Source organism: Pelmatolapia mariae, linkage group LG20 (genome assembly GCF_036321145.2).
Source record: "Pelmatolapia mariae isolate MD_Pm_ZW linkage group LG20, Pm_UMD_F_2, whole genome shotgun sequence".
NCBI lineage: Eukaryota > Metazoa > Chordata > Actinopteri > Cichliformes > Cichlidae > Pelmatolapia > Pelmatolapia mariae.
Window position 1 is genome coordinate 19,065,350 of NC_086244.1, and position 18,047 is coordinate 19,083,396.

At 39.0% G+C, this 18,047-nt stretch overlaps 1 protein-coding gene across 1 annotated transcript; it reads left to right on the plus strand.

Annotated features, from left to right (window-relative positions):
- The first annotated feature begins 249 nt into the window (after positions 1-249).
- bltp3a (bridge-like lipid transfer protein family member 3A) lies at positions 250-17,903 on the plus strand. Its single transcript, XM_063464294.1, has 21 exons — positions 250-455; positions 3,064-3,226; positions 4,537-4,575; positions 4,828-4,919; positions 5,002-5,191; positions 5,556-5,696; positions 5,822-5,992; positions 6,212-6,392; positions 6,552-6,638; positions 8,839-9,009; positions 9,387-9,526; positions 10,347-10,488; positions 10,596-10,789; positions 10,915-12,110; positions 12,215-12,375; positions 12,459-12,598; positions 12,692-12,842; positions 14,150-14,415; positions 14,512-14,620; positions 14,793-14,884; positions 15,166-17,903. The coding sequence occupies exons 1-21, from the start codon at positions 412-414 to the stop codon at positions 15,280-15,282; spliced, it is 3,987 nt and encodes a 1,328-aa protein (XP_063320364.1). The 5' UTR covers positions 250-411; the 3' UTR covers positions 15,283-17,903.
- Positions 17,904-18,047: the final 144 nt, after the last annotated feature.

Consider the following 18,047-nt stretch of genomic DNA (forward strand, 5'->3'; position numbering starts at 1 on the left):
TTTAAGCTTGTGTGTTAACAAGTAACACATAACGTCAAAGCAATACCAGTCGCTCACTGTGATGTTTATTTCTAGTTTAATTCAATATTTTGTGGGATCGTTCAGCCTCAGTTCAAAGCCACTTGTCTTCCCACTTCCCTTGAATATCCAGCAGAGGGCAGCATTGTGTTATTGGCGGAGGTTGCGATTTCGCGTTAAAGTTGTTCTTAGTGCGCGTGCGTGTGAGAGAAACGGAGGTTAGCTTCTGTGCGGTGTTTAGCGGCTAGCCTGTGCTGTGCCGTGCTGTGCCAGCAGCGGCTAAGAAGATGCACACAGCTAGTGCTGTGTACAATATAGAGGTGCCTGCGAGCTAACATATGTTTATATATGTAGGAAAACTACCGACACCTTTCGACACTAACGCTCGCAGAAATGGCTGGGATTATTAAAAAGCAAATCCTGAAACATTTGTCAAGGTAAGTGTCAGGCTCGGGTTAGTGTTAGCCAGTTAGCCCAGCTGGATTGTTGCAACGTTACTGCTCACAACCACAGCAAAGGTTAGTTGGCTGCGATTTGTCATCTGCATGTAGTCAGAGTAATTTGATGTCCACGTTGGTTTAGTGCTCCACATTGAAGCAGCGACTTGCAAATAACGGTTAGAAAGTGTAAAGAGGCAGTGAACGACACAGGATGTCAATCTACTTTCCCAATCATGTGTATGTTATTTACAGGGTTATAGACTACATACTGCCTTGCTTTTAAACGGTTTTGTCCATACTATAGCGTTCACTGGGGTGAATATATAATGATAACACAGAAGTGACAAAATTCACTCGATCTACAGTCAATGAATGTCTGTATTTTATTAATACAGGGGTCAGGAATGAGGTTTTGACAGTTATTTTAAAAAATACATTTCTCATATTAAATGGGTTTATTGTCAGTGCATGAATAAATCGCATCTTCACGGCATAAAAAGCATGGGAAAGGGAAAGCAAAGCTCTAAATCGGCAATGTTATGGTGGAAGTACACGTCATTTTATCTATCTTTGTCCTTCAGACATATTTATCAGGATGATAAAAAGCATGTCTGTCCTAAGCCGTAATAAATGAATGAATTGTTATTATCAGTCCATGTTTGCTATTGAAGTTGTCAGGAATATCCCTGTCTCAGACGTCACCTTATTTTCAGACTTAATAACAATATATTCTTTACATCTGACCTTATTTTACTTCCTCAGGAGACAGCCTCCGATTTTGTAATGCACAGTCAATTTTTTTTAGGTGGTGGTGTTGGAGAATGTGTTCTCAGCTATTGCTGGTTGGCACTGCTTACAGTTGTTAAGAAATGAATTTGGGTGGGAGAGCAATGATGAAATGTGTATAAAAGGTCTCAAAAGCTAAATGGGGTAAAGAGTAAAGTTGATGAGCCTGGACAGTGGATGTCTGCTCAGTTAGAGGCTTTGCATTTGACTAACAGCTATTCTCCTCCTCGTTGCTGTCTCTGTCACTAAATAATTAAAGCAAATTTTGCAGAAGAAAGGAACAGAGTGGACATCAAAGGTTGACAGGCAAGCACATCCTCAGCTTGCCATAGCTTGTTCTATGATAGCAAATGATCTAATCATCTCTTCAATTTCATCTTTTCATCCTGCTGTTGATATAAATCACTTAAAACCTCAAAGTACAGTCTGCTGGACAGTGGTGGCCCATGGGAAAGTTATATGCTCCCTGCAATCACGAAAAGAAGGCACTTCTGTACATTTCATCCATAGTCATCAGTTGCAGCCTATTTTGTTGTAGCCATCAAAGCAGACTAAACCATCTGAATATTAACAAATACAGCTGGTGTCAAGAAGTGTAAAAGCCACATAACTAATAATTAAAAATCCATAAATGGGAAAAGGCAATTACTAACACAAACCACTATTTGCTAAATGTGTTTGTTTTGTGCAGCTCTTAACTAACAGGTGTCAACACTTTGAAAACCCATGTTTTAAAGCATTTTTAATGGGGTTTTTTTGTAGTTCACTACCATTTTTAATTTTTTCTTTGTGAGTATCTGACTCAGTAAAGCAGTTATCCTGTAACATCGGGGTCATTTCATAAATGGTCAAATCATATTCTGCTTACTTTGCATTCAAGTTAATGACAAGAAGTTAAACATGCATAACAAGCATATAATTTATTAAACTTGACTTCCTCAGCCAGATTAAAGTTTACCATTTAGTTAACTGTGAACTACATTGTTTATTGTTTAACCAATTTAGTATTCTGTAACTGTACAGCTAAGCAGTTGGGCTTTTGGATAAGCATGAACAACCTTGAAGAACTTTGGACTGTCATTTCAAAGTTGTATTGTATTTTCAGCCATATGAAGTAGGTCTACGCCCTAGGCTTGACTCACTGATGTCTCTTGGGGTTAATGTGAAAAGCAGCAGAGCGGGTTTTTTCTGCAATAGATAATGAGCTATTATTTTGTTGCTTCATATAAAAAAGAAGCTGGAGCTCACTGGCTTCTCACGTTTATCAGGAAAAGCATGTTATCAGATGATGCTAAGTTTTATAGTTTAAAGAACATCCTGAACTGTGAGCTGCAATCTGTAGCTCTAATCAAATGACACTTAGTCCTCATTTTAAGCAATGTCTCACAGTTGATAATTGAAATGTCACACGCATTTTTCAGAGTGGTGTTTCAGCCATGTAATGTAGGTGGAAAAAAACAAAAACAAATCAATATTCCAGTTCTGCTATTTCTGCTACATTTACCCTGAGTAGGTTGAATTTTTATTCCTGGCTTTTGGAGCTTGCTACCTTAGACCCTTTGAAGAGGGTGCTCTAGATGGGAGTGCAGCTGGAGGACTTTATTAGGAATGCTGCTGCCTCTCAGGATGAGTCATCCAGTTGCACTACTTCAAAAGCATCTTGCCTCCATATTTGCATTATTCAATTTGAGGTATTTCTGTCTCACAGATCATCAGTGGCATATCCTGGTGTTTCCTAGATGTATCCTATTTAAACTTTTTCCAATTTTATTCTGTATGTATTCACTCTGAAACATTATATTTGAACTGGTTTGTTTAGGTTTACGAAGAATCTGTCCCCGGACAAAATCAATCTGAGTACTCTAAAGGGGGAGGGGCAGTTGTCCAACCTCGAGCTTGATGAAGAGGTTCTGCAGAACATGCTTGACCTGCCTACATGGCTGGCTGTAACCCGGGTCTACTGCAACAAGGCTGCCATCAGGGTATGTTAATATTGATCCCTGTAAATGGTCTAACAGTTGATGTGCTTTTCAGAGAAGACTATAGTAGAACAAACCTGTCACACATCGGATATGTACATCATGTCTTTGTCTCATAGTTCTTTTTTTTTTTTTTTTTTAATTCAACAAAAGTATATGGTGTTTATTAGTGTCTCAGAAATAGATTTTAGCATTCATAGTCCACTGAATCTTAGAGGAAATGAGCAGTGGCAGAACCACAAAGATGAGCACTACTAGAGGCACTGCTGCGAATGTTGTGATCCTTCAAACCATTACTGTTTGTTGATAATAGACAGGCAAGCCATGATTCACAGGGACACCAAAGCCTGCAGGCTAGAGTGATCCTCAGATACAGTAGCTAGTGTATATTTAGCTCTCAGGATGTCTGATTTGTATTTCCAAAAAATCCAAACAACCTTCAAGTGCAATGGCAGTTTCTCTTGAAAAATCTTATCTGAAATATCTTAACACATATTTTTTTAAAAAATACTTAATGAATGCCTTTGCAAATAAATATTTACAATGAGCTGACCCAGCTGACTCTGGGTGATAACGTCTCTTTTCCTCAGCTATTTGCTGACATTTACTTATTTAGTTTTATCAAATTGTCTTACTGTTTTCAAAAATGCACCAGACCCAACCTTGCAGCCCACACAAATATGAAGAATGTCTGCACCATTGAGCAAAGAATTATTATCAGGTTACTGTTTTTAATCAGCTTTGCTTTTGGTATGACTCTCTGGAGTAGGATGATTGATCTGTTAGTCACCTAAGTTACTAACTGCATTTGTTAGATGCCATAAATTTTTGTACAGACATTCATGGTCCCCAAAGGATGGACCTTGTTGCCTGTGGTGATTTCCTCAGTTCTTCTGTAGGGTCACTGTTAGGATCACTAACAGGTCAGCATGTTGCTTTGTTCAGTACGTCAGTATATGACCACATCTATTGACATTCCTATAAATCTTGGCCTTCTTTATTTTGAGTGCTACTTACCAAATGTCAGCAGCAGCCTAACACACCATATGCTTGGCTGCAATCTGTTGCCCGTGACATGTAGCACTTCAGTTACCATGCTAGACAGAGATGATGCTTAGAACTATTTCTAGTACTACTGTTTCCCAGTTAATTTGTTGTGCAGAAATATTACAGCGTGTCAGTTTTGGTCACAGCTGCTGTGTCATAATGTGTGAGCTTGCTTCTCACTATGTGCTTGCGAATGACGAAAACACAGAATGCTGCGGCAAGTGCTTGTGACTGACACTGTTGACCCTGCTGTCCTGTCTTTTCAGATACAATGGACAAAGTTGAAAACAAGCCCCATCTGCCTGGTAAGAATTGTGTTATTTTGGTCCTTATTCAGAGCTCATGCACATTTCTGCAACATTTAGCTTCCTTCTCATCTTTAATCCAAAATAACCTTACTCTAGGAAGACACTAGCAATATCCTGTTTTGCTATTGTACTGTTTATTTGACTGATAAGCATATAAAGATTATTATATTTATATGCTCAATTTTGGCTGCATCTCTAATTTGCTTGCTGAATTGTATTCTGACTGTTTGTGTCTCCTCTTATGTTTAGTTCTTAGATAAGGTCGAGGTAGAGATGAGGACATGTGAAGAACCTCGGCCACCCAATGGCCCCTCTCCCATAGCTATAACAGCAGGCCAGAGGTAAGCTTTCACAAATTCTGTGCTAAAGAAACATTTTTGTTTTGTAATACTGTACTACATCCCATGTCGTGTGTATTTACAGCGAGTATGGCTTTGCTGAAAAAGTAGTAGAGGGCATGTCTGTTAGGATCAACTCAATTACCATCAAGGTCCAGGCTAAGGCCTTCCACGCGTCCTTTGAGCTCTGGCAGCTACAAGGCAACAGCCTGAACCCCAAATGGCAACGTAGTGATCTTCGCTACACCCGGATCACTGATCCAAAGAGAGGAGAGGTACTTTATACACACAAACGCTTTCACTTTCCTCCCAACACAGCTTCAGCACTATCCATTTTAGTTGTGTAATGTATTACTGAAAATAATGATCCACCACAGAAATTGTGTTTGCTCATTAAGCCTGCTGTAAATGATTTCTGTGGTGTGTAATCAAGTCACATGGCCTGGTCTTTGGTAGCTGCAGACTATTTTGGGGTAAACAGCCTTTTAGAATGAGAGTTTGTAATCCAGTTAAAAGCAAATGTCTGTTCCCTTTTCTCTTTGGTAACAATCATTCAAAATAACCATCACAACAAGTCTCGCATTGTTTATTTTATTTGGTTATAGTTTGATGGGTTTATATGTATATTTTCCCATTCAGGTGCTGACATTCAAAGAAATTAACTGGCAAACTCTACGTATTGAGGCAGATGCCATTGAGAGTGATGACCAAGACCTAAGTAGCACCCCTTTAAGGCTCATCACCAACCAGGGGCGCATTCGCATTGCTCTTAAACGCAGGGTAAGATTGTAGTTGAGCTTTCATCTGCTTTTCTCACAGAGAACTGGTTTCTGATCAGAGACATTAAACCATCAATAAAAAAAATAAAAAATAAAATGTCCTTATGTCTTCATTGTTCTGCCCAGATAAAGGACTGTAATGTGCTGGCGTCAAAGCTGCTTTTCATTCTGGACGACCTGTTGTGGGTGCTGACAGACACTCAGCTCAAAGCCATCATCCATTATGCCAAATCTCTCAGTGAAGCAATGGAGAAATCTGCACAGCAGAGGAAAAGCATGGCTGCTGAATCCTTGCAGGTCTTTCCTTACTTTTTTGCTGCGTATATTGTAAATCATTAAAAAAGAATTCCAATTTTTAAATCTGTGGATATAGTAATTCAGCAAGTTATGTTACAACAACAGAAAAGAAACGCTCACTGATATTTGATAAAACTTACTTTTGTAAGACATTTTTTCCCAGTTTTGTTAAATCATCATCTTGGTCATTTTAAATGTGTTGCCTCTTCTGTGGTTTAGACTGCCCCACCATCTCCCAGCCTCCAGAGTCTGTGGACAGAGCCCCAACCGGCTCCCACAGGCACCCCCAGCAACATCAGCCAATACTTTGATCTCTTTGATGTCAAAGAGTCTTCTTACCACACCTTCATCTCACGCTTGGACTTACACATATGCAATGACAGTTCTTCAATGGATGAAGGTTAGAAGGAAGTGTCTTACCATGTGCTGCTGTCTTGTAACTAAGTTTTTCTGTGTTGTCTGCACATGGTAACCACTTAAATACATGAAATTGTTCAGCATTTGAAGAGTAATTGCTGTCAGGCTGGTTTTAAAACTCTTGTCATGTGATATTACATAGATGAGCCTCCCCCACCAGGCTTGCAGGGTGCCATGCAGCTGACCTTCAGGAAGCTAGGTTTTGACTACTATCCCGTCCACAGACCTGGTGAGTGTGACTGATTCTTTCTTTGACTCATTTAGCTGCAGTTTACCCTGAGGCTCTGTACTCCTCCCACTAAAGCCACAGCATTCATTCAGGACTAGCTCTTAGGAGGATTACTGTTCAAGCAGACTAATGGCATGGGAGACTGTTCTCAGTGCTGTTACTCTGTGGAATTACTGAAATGTTGAATGTAGAACAGCAGTCACCTTTGGAGCTCATTAAAGTAAATAAACCTTTTAAAAAAGGATCTTTAAAAAAAATCTGTGTCATTAAGAATTATACCTGTTTGAAGTAAATATAAAAAGATATCAACATTAACACAGTGCATGATTATGAAAGATGAGCAAATGTGTGCACATAGTGTGTATTTATACTGTACAGCGTGTGAACACTGACTTTGAAAAGTATTGACTCCTTTACTTTTTGAGTTGTAGATTTAAATCAAGTAAACATCTCTGTTGTGTTAGGATTCATTTAGACTGATACATTATGGAAAAACGGCAGTCTCTTAAAAAGTTGTGTTTAAGTCATAAATGCATAAATTTCAAATTTCCTTCCCACTTTTTAGCCCCACTAACTCTGTAGCTCTGGTCGATGATAATTCAGCCCACCAGTTTAATACATACTGAAATTACACTGAGCAGTATTATTTATTTTAGCGTAGGTTGGAAGGTTTTATAATGACTTTTCCACTGGAACCACAATTAGTTTTACATTTGTGGCTTTGGTTGTGTGTACTCTCCAAGGCTGTTTGATTACCACTGCAAGAAAGTGCAGTGACAGAATGAACCATAATGAGTTTTGGGCTACAAAAACCACAGAATGAAGCCCAGCTGTAAAATTACACCAGTGTTAGCTTGACACTTACAAGCTTGGTGATGCAGAAACTATATAAATGTTTATATCCTTGCTTCTAGTCTGCTGCTAAGTTTTTATCATCGTCGTCATCATCATCATCATCACTTGATAGCATCTCTCACTAAAGAAGGCAGCACTCAAAACTGGGTTTCACAGCTCGGTGTTGTAACCACTGCCGTGATACCAAATATCCCTAACTGGAGTTTTATGTTGTGTCAGTCCAGCAGTCACAAAGAAACACTGGCACAGCAGCACCAACCACGGCCAAAATGAATGCATCTTATAAGACAAAGTTTATTAAAATGCAGTAAAATTAAATCCTCGTTTAAGTTGGGGTATTTGGTGGCCTATAATCAAAAAATCAAAAAACCTTCCCTTTGTTTATAAGTCTTTTATCTGTCACCTCTTCAAAGAGGAATGTGGTCAATCCCAAAGGTTTGCAATGTAGCTGGACTACTGTTATTGAAGTCAAGTCATTTAGTACTTGACTTCTAGAAAAGATCCAGTGTGTTCTTGAATGTTTAACGCCTCGATGAAGGCTTGTATGCAGAAACACAGCAGAGTTTTTATAGGTTAAACATGACCGTGCCATGAAAATGAAGGCATTTTAAATTTTATATAAAAAATAAGAGCCTCTTTGATTTAGCCTGATAGTCTTCTGACTTCCCATGTAATGCAACCAGAAGATCAAACTAAAAATAAATAAATAAAATACATTGATTGTATCTTATTTGTCTAATACATTCTTTTGTCATTATGTACTTATAAAACATGTGACATTCCCACCAGCTACTGCTTAACTTATCATATGTCTAGGGTTTTTTTTAGCAGCTGTTGGAATGCTGATACACCAGGGTGATGGCCATTATACCTGTTTAACATCATGATGTTTGTATTCACGTTGTGTCATTTCTGACGTTACCATTTCATCACTTTACAGCCTCACAGAGCAGGAGCAGTTTACATGCAAAATATATCGTTGAAATCTTTATGTAATATAAATAATATCTTGAAAAAGGTTAAAATGTATATAAATAAGTTACTTATTTTAGATTCTTAGATTTCAGCTTTAATGGTTTCTCTGGATTTTTTTTTTTTTGCTTGTTTGTTTGTTTTTGTTTTAAAAAAAACCTTTATGTCATGCTGTATTGTTTTCTACGCTCTACTATTGAAAATAATGACCTTGTCTTTTTTTTTTTGTTGTTGTTGATCTATATTTTTTCTGATATGCATCATTGTTTTGTGTAGCTATTTATATAGTCCAACAAATTTTAATCTCTAAAACTGGTTTAACTGTAGAATGACTGCTGAATCACAACTGCCTCTTGTTGCTATTCTTGCACAGCTGATGGGTGTCGACACTGGGAACGTCACAGTGGAGCCATGGAGGCCCACGCTCAGTGGGCTGGGAAACTACTGCAAGAGTATCAGAGAAGAGTTGAAGCTTCAGGGATCCCTGGTCCACATACTGAAATTCCCCAGTCAGCCAAGGATTCCCCTGCAAAAACAGCACAAGGTATGAGTAATACTTGAGGTACTGCTTATCTTGGTAAAGTTCTTAAACTTTAGTTTAGATTGAGCCCTAAATACAGATAAAAACTTTATAGATGGAGTGAAAAGTCAGTGCTGATGATATTAGCAACAGTCAAACAACTTCAAGTCAAGATTCACTTAATAGCTTTTAATAGATATAGATATGACTGCGTAATATTATTCATGCATACCGGTAGATGAATTACTTGTTTACCTCCTTCATCACAACGGCCTACTATAAATTATTATTAAAAGATATTATAGTGACCATTCACCAAAAAAATTAACATATTTATGTCACAAATTCTTATGGAGAACTCTATTTTAGCTTGCAACTGAGCATTTACTCATATATTTCAGATGGACAGCCAAGTCCCAAGTTAAACTCGTCTGAAAAAGAGCAGGCAGCCAGCAAGACTTCAGCTGCTTCAGGATCATCACTGAAGAGGCTGCGATCTAGCTGCGTGGTGATCAGGATGGATGATGTTGACATTCACCAGGCAAGTTTTTATCATTGTCTCATTTGATATACTTGCTCTAACAGAAGCCTTACTCTTCTTACTAACTCTCTAATCCTAAGTAGAAGCAGTCAGGCATTGCAGTTGGTTCAAACCACAAAAGGTTCTGGCCAGTTTGTAGTCTTGGAGTCACGTGCTTGGCAGGGCTTATAGAGGAACCAAATGCCTCTTTCACACCAGCCACATGATTTGGCCAATCTGACATATTGGTATGTCAGCTCAGGGCGTCAGGTTGCTTTCTTGAACTGTGGTAATAGATAAGATAGTGATATAATTGCAATAATGACTATTACTGCATCAAAATGATCGTTAGTGTGATAGGCAAAACGATTAATGAAATGTGGGTAGAATACCTCAGCATCAACACAAAAATCCCATCACATACATGTGACTTGTTTTGTCAGCTGTAATGCCACTCATTTGGAGCAGAGAAAACCCCTTGCCTCTTTGAATTACTCAGTCATGCTTGTTCTGCATTTTCACTTCAGATATTCTACACTTTTCATCATGAAAGAAAATATCCAGGGTTATTTTAGTTCAAGGCACTTGTAGTTCCTCATTTTTAGAGCAAGAGACACCCAGGGGAAACTGTGTAAATGTTTGGTCTTTAGTTTAAATTTGGGACAGGAAATCATTTGATGTTCAGGCTCAGGTGGTTTAGTTCTGTTTTCTTAAACCTCCCTCTACATCTGACTAGTAATTCAGGATCTTTTGCTTCTTAATATGTTCAAATAAGGCAGTTTAGTCAAAATATAAATCCATCAATACTTCCAATAATACTTTTTTTCCCCTTAACATTTAGGTGTCTACAAGAGGCCGACAAAACAAAAAGACCCAGTCTTTGTTATCCTGTAACCGTAAAGCGCTGCATTTACCAGACAACATACCAGCAGTTCATCTGCAGTTTACTGAATACTACTTTCCTGACAATCCCAATCTACACGGTATTTATTTTATTTTATTTTCATTAATATCACAGAAGAATTACTTCATTTTCTGTGTATTGTATTCAATAATGCTGGTTTAATTTCCCATATTTTCCTTCTTGCAGTGCCCACCTCAAACCTGTATGCCCAGTTAAACAGCCTCCAGCTTTGTGTTGACCAAGCTAGTGTGTTATGGATTAATTTGTTCACCAGGGGTCTCCTACACACCCTGGACCAGGTCAAAGCCTTCTACCATTTACAAGACAGTAACAAGTCTGATGAACATGTAGACATCCGCATGGATGCAGCTCAACTTAAGGTGAATACTCAACTGATTATAGCATACTATTATTTTCTGGTTTTGGTCCTTTTTGTTACCAATCTTAGTTGTATTTTGTATAGAATTTTGAGCCAGTAATTTTCTGTTTATTTATATTTTTATAGCTGATAATACCCTTGGATTCATCCATACTGGACCATCCAGAACGTCCTCAGTCCCTTTCTGTCACTATACCCCAGATGGTTCTCAGCAACACCCGCCACTGCCCTCATGGGTCTAATGTAGACCTCAATACTACATGTGAAAAGTTTGCCAGCTGCACCTTCTTCCAGTCCACACCACCTTGCCCTTACCCCAGAGACCTGAGTGCCTTCCACCCCATTCCTTCCGTCTTCCTTCAGCATGCTCAAGAGATGGAGCCCCAGCCTCTGGACAGAAAGCAGCTGCGATCCCAGGACATGTGGTCTCTCAGTCTGTCCCATGTTACATTAGGCTTTGATGGAGCACGGCGATTCCCCAAAGGCAAAACCCAGCCTTTTGTTGAGCCCTTTGCCATGTCTGTGTGGATGTGTCAGCCATGTGCCTTTAAAAGCGGTTCATTGTCTTCCTCCTCCAGTCCCAGCAAAACCCATCAGCTTTCTTCAGAGCAGGAGCCTCATCAGCAAGAGGCTACACTTGCTTCGGTCCATTTCCTGGCCCACACAATCACACCAGTGAAGATGTGGCTCAACCACTATCAGTACGTTGCACTGCTCAGGATGAAAGATGCAATGGCTCGCTTGGGAGCAGAGTTGGGCCGGGATATACGAGATGTTAAGCAGGCTCGTGACCAGAAGACAAAAATGGCTACAGTTTGCCTTGGCCTTGTGGTGGACTCAGTGGAATTGGGTCTGCTTTTACCACCAGCCTGCACAGAGCCTGAAGAAGAAGTCCCCCACACTCCTGAAACAGACAGCCCCATAAGTGACTCTGACATCTCACCATCTCATCACTCTGATGTTGTTCTTGAGGACAGTGGATTAGAAAACGGTATCTCCTCCATCAATACAGTTGGATTTGACCAGGATGAACAAGATGGAGGGGTGGAGGAGGCTTGTGAGGCTGTGGAGGAGGGTCCGGAGGCTCCTGTTCCCTCTCCTCCCCTCTCACCCGGACAGTCTGTAGTACTCTCCAGAGAACCGTCTACCTTCAGCCTTGAGGGAGAGCTGTCAAGCGCCATTAATGTCACCAAGGATGTGACCAAAGATGCCATTAGTGCCTCGCTGGACCTGACTAAAGGGGCATTTTCAATAACAAAAGATGCCTTTAGCATGTTGAGTCGTGGCTCGGGGATGAGCAAATTGTTCAGTCCACAGGCAAAGTAAGCGCTAGTACTCTCCTGCTTAATGCTGTTTTTTATGTTTGTGCACCTCATGTTTTTCATTGGATTTCTCTTAATCACAGATTGTGTCTGTATGTTCATAGGGAACAGGTTCAACGTTCAGAAGAGTCTCGTCAACAATCCATGAAGCCGTCTCCTTCCCAGCATTCCTTTGACAGTGCCATCTTGGATGGCAGCCTGCCTGATGAAAATCTTTCTGTGGATAGCGATATCAGTGACAATTTTGTTGTCCTCCTGGACTCAGGTGTTTAAATACTACCAAGATTCTACATATATTTCTCTGACATGCACAAGTGGCATCTACCATAACTTTGTTTCTTGTTCCAGAATCAGGAATGGAGTCCATGCGCCCTAACAGCACACCTGTTGGCAGTCGAGGCAGCCCAGCCCCAGGGACAGAGGGAGGCTCATCAGCTGATCTTAGCAGTTCCCTGTCCCAAAGTACAGAGGATGTCTCTCAGGACACGGTGGGTTATTGCGATCATATAACAAATTTCAGAAGTAGATTAAATTTGAATTTCATTTAGTTAAAATTTAACTTGTGATGTGCTGTTGTACAGTCCTCAGTGTTGTTGCTGATCCTGAGTGGAACATCTTGTACCATTGAGGTAAAGGGAGAAGACCAAGTTGTGGCTGTTGAAGCGCAAACTCTTACCCCTGTACACATGGGTAATGTCAGACTGTCAGACGTGCTTGCTGGTGTCATTCAAAGTAAGTGATTATCTGTCATGCTAAAAAATAATTTTAGTCCCCTGTTCATCTATGCCATGACCTCATTTAATGTTTACTCATGACATGCTTTTTTTTCCTGTTTACTTATTTGTGGGTTGATAATTATATTCAGAAAAAAAAGAAATTATGTTTGATTCTTATTGTGATTGGGCTTAAGAAAAATCAAAAATGAATAGCTTCTGTTTCGTGGTCTTTAATAGCTTTTTGGCTCATAAACAATCCTTCATAATGAACCCATAAAAACATACTTTATACAGGGACTGTATACAGTGCTGTGAAAGTGTTTGTCCCCTTACAGATTTTTTTTTTTAATATTAACCACATCAAACAATATATTAAAGAGATAATCCAAGTAAATACAAAATTTTGTTTTGTATTTGAGTTTTTAAAAAGTAAAATTACATTTTGAATTTAAATTTATAAATTACTCCAAGAATACTCAATTTTCATCCAGGAAGTCACAAAAGAACCCAGAACAACTTAAGATCAGCAGGTCTGATTTGCCTCCGTTATAATCAGGTTTTTATGATTCTACAATAAGAAAAAAACTGGCCAAAAATGGGATCTGTGGAAGATTTCCAAGGTCAAAGCCACTACTGAACAACAACAAAAAAACAAAACACAATGGCTTGTCTCACATTTAGCAAAAAACATCTTGATGATGCCCAAAACTTTTGAGAAAATACTCTGTGCACTGATGTTACAAGCTGGACCTGGACGACTTGCCATAATTGATGGAAACATGAATTAAAAAAAAAGGTTTTGGAGTGGCCTAGTGCTTTGATATGACCTTAAATCTCCATTCATGCTCATAAATCTGTGGCTGGATTAAAAACAATTCTCAAAGAAGAGTGGACCAAAATTCCTCTACGGCGTTGTGAAAGACTCACAACGCTGAGTTATCGCAAATGTTTGATTGCATTTCCCATTGTCAAGGGTGGCACAACCAGTTTTTAGGTTAAGGAGACAATAACTTTTTCTCATAGGGCCAGGTGGATTTAGACACTTTTTCACTTAATAAATGAAATCCTCTTTTAAAAACTGCATTTTGTAGTTTCTCAGGTTTTCTCTAATATTAAAGGTTATTTGTTCTGAAACGTGTATGACAAATATCCAGAAACCTAGAAGTTAGTAAGGAGGGTTTCACAGCACTGTATGCACATATTAGCTCAGCTCAAAAATTGAACTAGATTAGTTAATGCTGAGAGAGCATGCTGGATCCTGAGTTCTGTGTGCATTCTCAGAATGGTTTACAAATGTACCTTTTTTTTTCTTTTGTTGTGCAGCACCAGTTTTGCCGGTCCAGAAGCAGAGTAGGAAGGGTAGCAGTGCCTCTCCAGCATTGTGCATGCGGGCGGAAATGGGCCCAGCTGCAGCTCGGCACTCTGCTCTCGCTGAATCGCTGGGCTTTCTGGATGTGAGAGTGCAAGACTGTCAGGCTGAGTTGTTAGCCTCAACAGTTACTAACATTGGTCCTTTCCTTGAAGACGAATTCAGCGTTGATGGTCAGCCAATGCAGTTGCACATGAGCAACGTCATCATCACGATGAAGGTAAGTGTCTTTCTGTCCTTGTGGCATGTGAAGTGTTTGCTTTGGATGTCAAAACAACTTTTTTTTTTAAATAAATAAATAAATTTTTGTTTCAAGGATGATGGTCCCAGAATATACCCCACAGCCCCCCAACCTGTTCCAGCCACATTCATTGTAGATGAGCTGGTTCTCGAGCGTAGTGATGATGGCATCATGAGAGTCAGAGGTGAGCAAGAAAAGAACGCTTTTCAACGTGAATTTTGTTCACCATGATGAATTTTAGATTCTTGATCATGAACCTTGAAACCACAAAGACCCAGCTATAGAGTATCAGCTGTCACAGTTTGAAAGAAAGATGAACAGAAACTGATCATCACTATTTTCCTTTCTGGCTGCAGCTGGAGGTGGAGGCTCTAAAGCATTAGGAAATTTCCCTGAAACTGGTGGGGATAACCCTAACAACTCTTTCGCTGTCCAACAGCAGAGTGAGGTAATGTGTATATAATGATGTGTTGCTCTGTAATGTACTGCTTTCTGGGGCTCAAATTTGTGTATCTTTGACTTTTATTTATTTTTAGTGGGGTCAAGATATTTAAAACTCAGCTCAGTTAGATTAACTATTAATTTTTAAATACAGGTGTAACACTAATGCCCTCTTACTTACAGCGATGTGTCTTAAATGCACAGGCTTATGTAATGGTAGTGCTTTCAGAATCACGTATCAGCCCGCATGGTCTGTAGCTAACTAATCCATTAATCCTGTTGTTGCAGATACAACCACTGGAGTCACAGCTCTGTGAGGTACAGGCTGCACTTACTCAGGCTCTCAGAGAGAAGGAGCGCCTCCTGCTGGAAGTCAGGAAGTATGACCCCAAATTTACCCTCTGAACTTCATTGTGCTTGACTTCTGAATCTGTTGCTGCTGAAGAATGCTGATGGGATTGGTCAGGCTGAATGTCGGGAACCAGCATGACTCACTCATGTCTGGACATCAGACATGTCTCAAAAGAAGAGGAATCCAAGATGAGTGTTTGGATTACTTCCCTTGTTTTATTTATGAAATTACAAAAAAAAGCCACTTATAACAATTACAGGATGGGGAAGTTGGTGAACTAACATAGGTACATTAATTGTACTGTTTTTTTAAAAAAAACTGTCTAGATAGTCCTCACTGCTGTAAACAACTCTTCTTCTTCTGGTTATTTCTCATCCAAATAAGTGTGGATGGTAAACTTGTGTGGTTTTAGTGTTTTGTCATGCAGCATGCAAAGGTACATATTATTAAGCTTTAATTCTCTCTAGTGATTGTTTGCGTTACAAAAGTATTACACACATAAAACATGCCAAAACCTCTTTTCACATGCACTGACACTGCCAGACAGCTACTAGTTCATCTCAATACTTCACAAAACATATTCTCAAGCATGCTGCCTGAACAATGCTAATTTACATGTAGCACATATTCATACTGACAGTAAGAGAGCTAGACTTAGTAACGAAGATTACTTTTGTTAATTGTAAAGTAAACTTGTGGGGTTTTTTCCCACTTGGTGGAAAATGTGTTTTGACAAGTAGGAAAAAAGCACTTTAAAAGGAGGGGGAAAAAAGCGTACCTCCACTGCTTTCATGGCGAGCCTGATTCATTTCAAATTCCACCTGGTTATTTGATCAACAGGGGGGCATGGTTACGCATAGAGGCTGAATCATTCCCCAGTGTTATATGTATATATTTTTTTTTAGTTGCAAAATGTTGATTATGCTTCTTTGGTACTGTGAAACGATGTGCTCTGTGGCTGAATGTCCAATGAAGGCAATGTGCCTTTCCCTTGACGGTAGAGAGGTTGCACACAAGGTTCAATTTATTGACCTGATTGGATTTGTCAGTCCAGTTCTCTGGCATAAAGACATCTGAGAATATACCAGCTAGCAATGGTATAGTACCTGTGCTCTTTAATTGTGTTTTGTAGCTTACCAGGAAACAACTCAGACTGATAGTGTTATTCCTTCTGTACGCATGTATTGTGTGTAGTGATTTGACATCATGGACTTGACTTCATTTTGTGTGTTGTTTTACTGCCTGTGTTTTGTTTTTAAGCTTTGACTTATTACATTGTATTCAAGCCATATCAATCAAAGAAGGTGACATTTATAAGAACTATGGTACTGATAATGTAATGTATATTTGTCAGATTTACTACAACACTCATATTTAACTGTATTTAATCCTAATCTGCAGATATGATCTTTTCAGGCCAGTTGCAAGTTTAAATTTCTGTCACTTCCCATTATCCACACAAGTCTGTTACATGGATTTGAAGCGATTGACTCGTTTATACAAGACTGGTTGGGTAAACATTTCATGAAGCTGTCAGTTACATTTTATCTAAAAGTGTCTTAATGTTAAATTAGCATTTCGTTATTTTGCCTTTGGCAGGGGTTTAATGGTTGCATAGCTGTCACAGAAATCTTCCACTCACTTCCACTCATAACGGTCCTTCTGAGACCTCTGGTGGTGGTGACTTGCCAGCATACACTTCATTTAAAATGTTATTTATCATTTCTTTTATTTTTTTAGCAAGTGCAAATTTAAATTTGCAAGTGCAAATTTAAATTGTAAATTTGCAAATTTAAATTGTAAATTTGCACTTTAGCAAATTTACAGCCTGTGACTGACATTTTATGTTATTAAAGAGGAATGTTAGATGTCAAAGCAATAGACACTCGAGTTTATCCACAAACATGACAAAGAACCGTAACACTACACATTTTTGATGTGTTCTTCAGTTCATGGGATGATCAATTACATGTGTATCACAGTTTTCTCCTTCAGCTGTGTAACTCAAAATATCCTCAATCTATACATGTAATAGAACATAGACTGCCTTTTAACCTCATCACTTAGAGATGTGATATATTTCTCAGCTGTTGGTGTTTGCTTTTGCATGCCTGTAGTAGACGGATATATTGGTACGGAATTGAACGTGCCGTGCTGGATGCATCATGTAGCTCTGAGGTTTACCCAGTTTCTTTCTCCTCAGTCAGGTTTCCATGTTTAGTAGCATTTTTGTTCCACAAAAAAAACTGGTGCTTTAAGTTAAATCTGCTCATTACCTGTTACACCGGAGTTTATTTGCACTCCAGAGCAGGCCAGGGTTTCTATGTAAATCTAACTTTTTCCCAGTGTGCCATGCAGAAAGGAAGTGGACAAAGAGTGGTGTAAGATTCACTCCAGAGTGTGGTGTTCTCTCTCTAGATGCATGTGCTGAAGTGATGTTCTGTTGATTATACCTTGTGGATTACTTGCACCTGTGTGGTATAGTGGAGATTGCACTTGTTTTCATGTAGATCACTTCAAATGACTGGAGGAGTAATTGTGAAATCTTTCTAAGTGATGCAAATGTTCGGACACTTTTTTGTGAGTTGTGTAGGATTAAATAGAATTTTATATTGTCTTCATCACTTAATTGAGACTAATTTTAAACTGGTTCTGTGAACCAAACGTAGTATGTAGAGATTAATTTTAAGTAAAATAAATAAATAAATGATTAATTGCTAAACACATTTTGTCTTTATCTTTTTCAACTGAATGCATGTTTGTATGTTACAATGTATCAGTGAATTTATGGCGCTGTCTGAGCAAAAAACTGAGTATC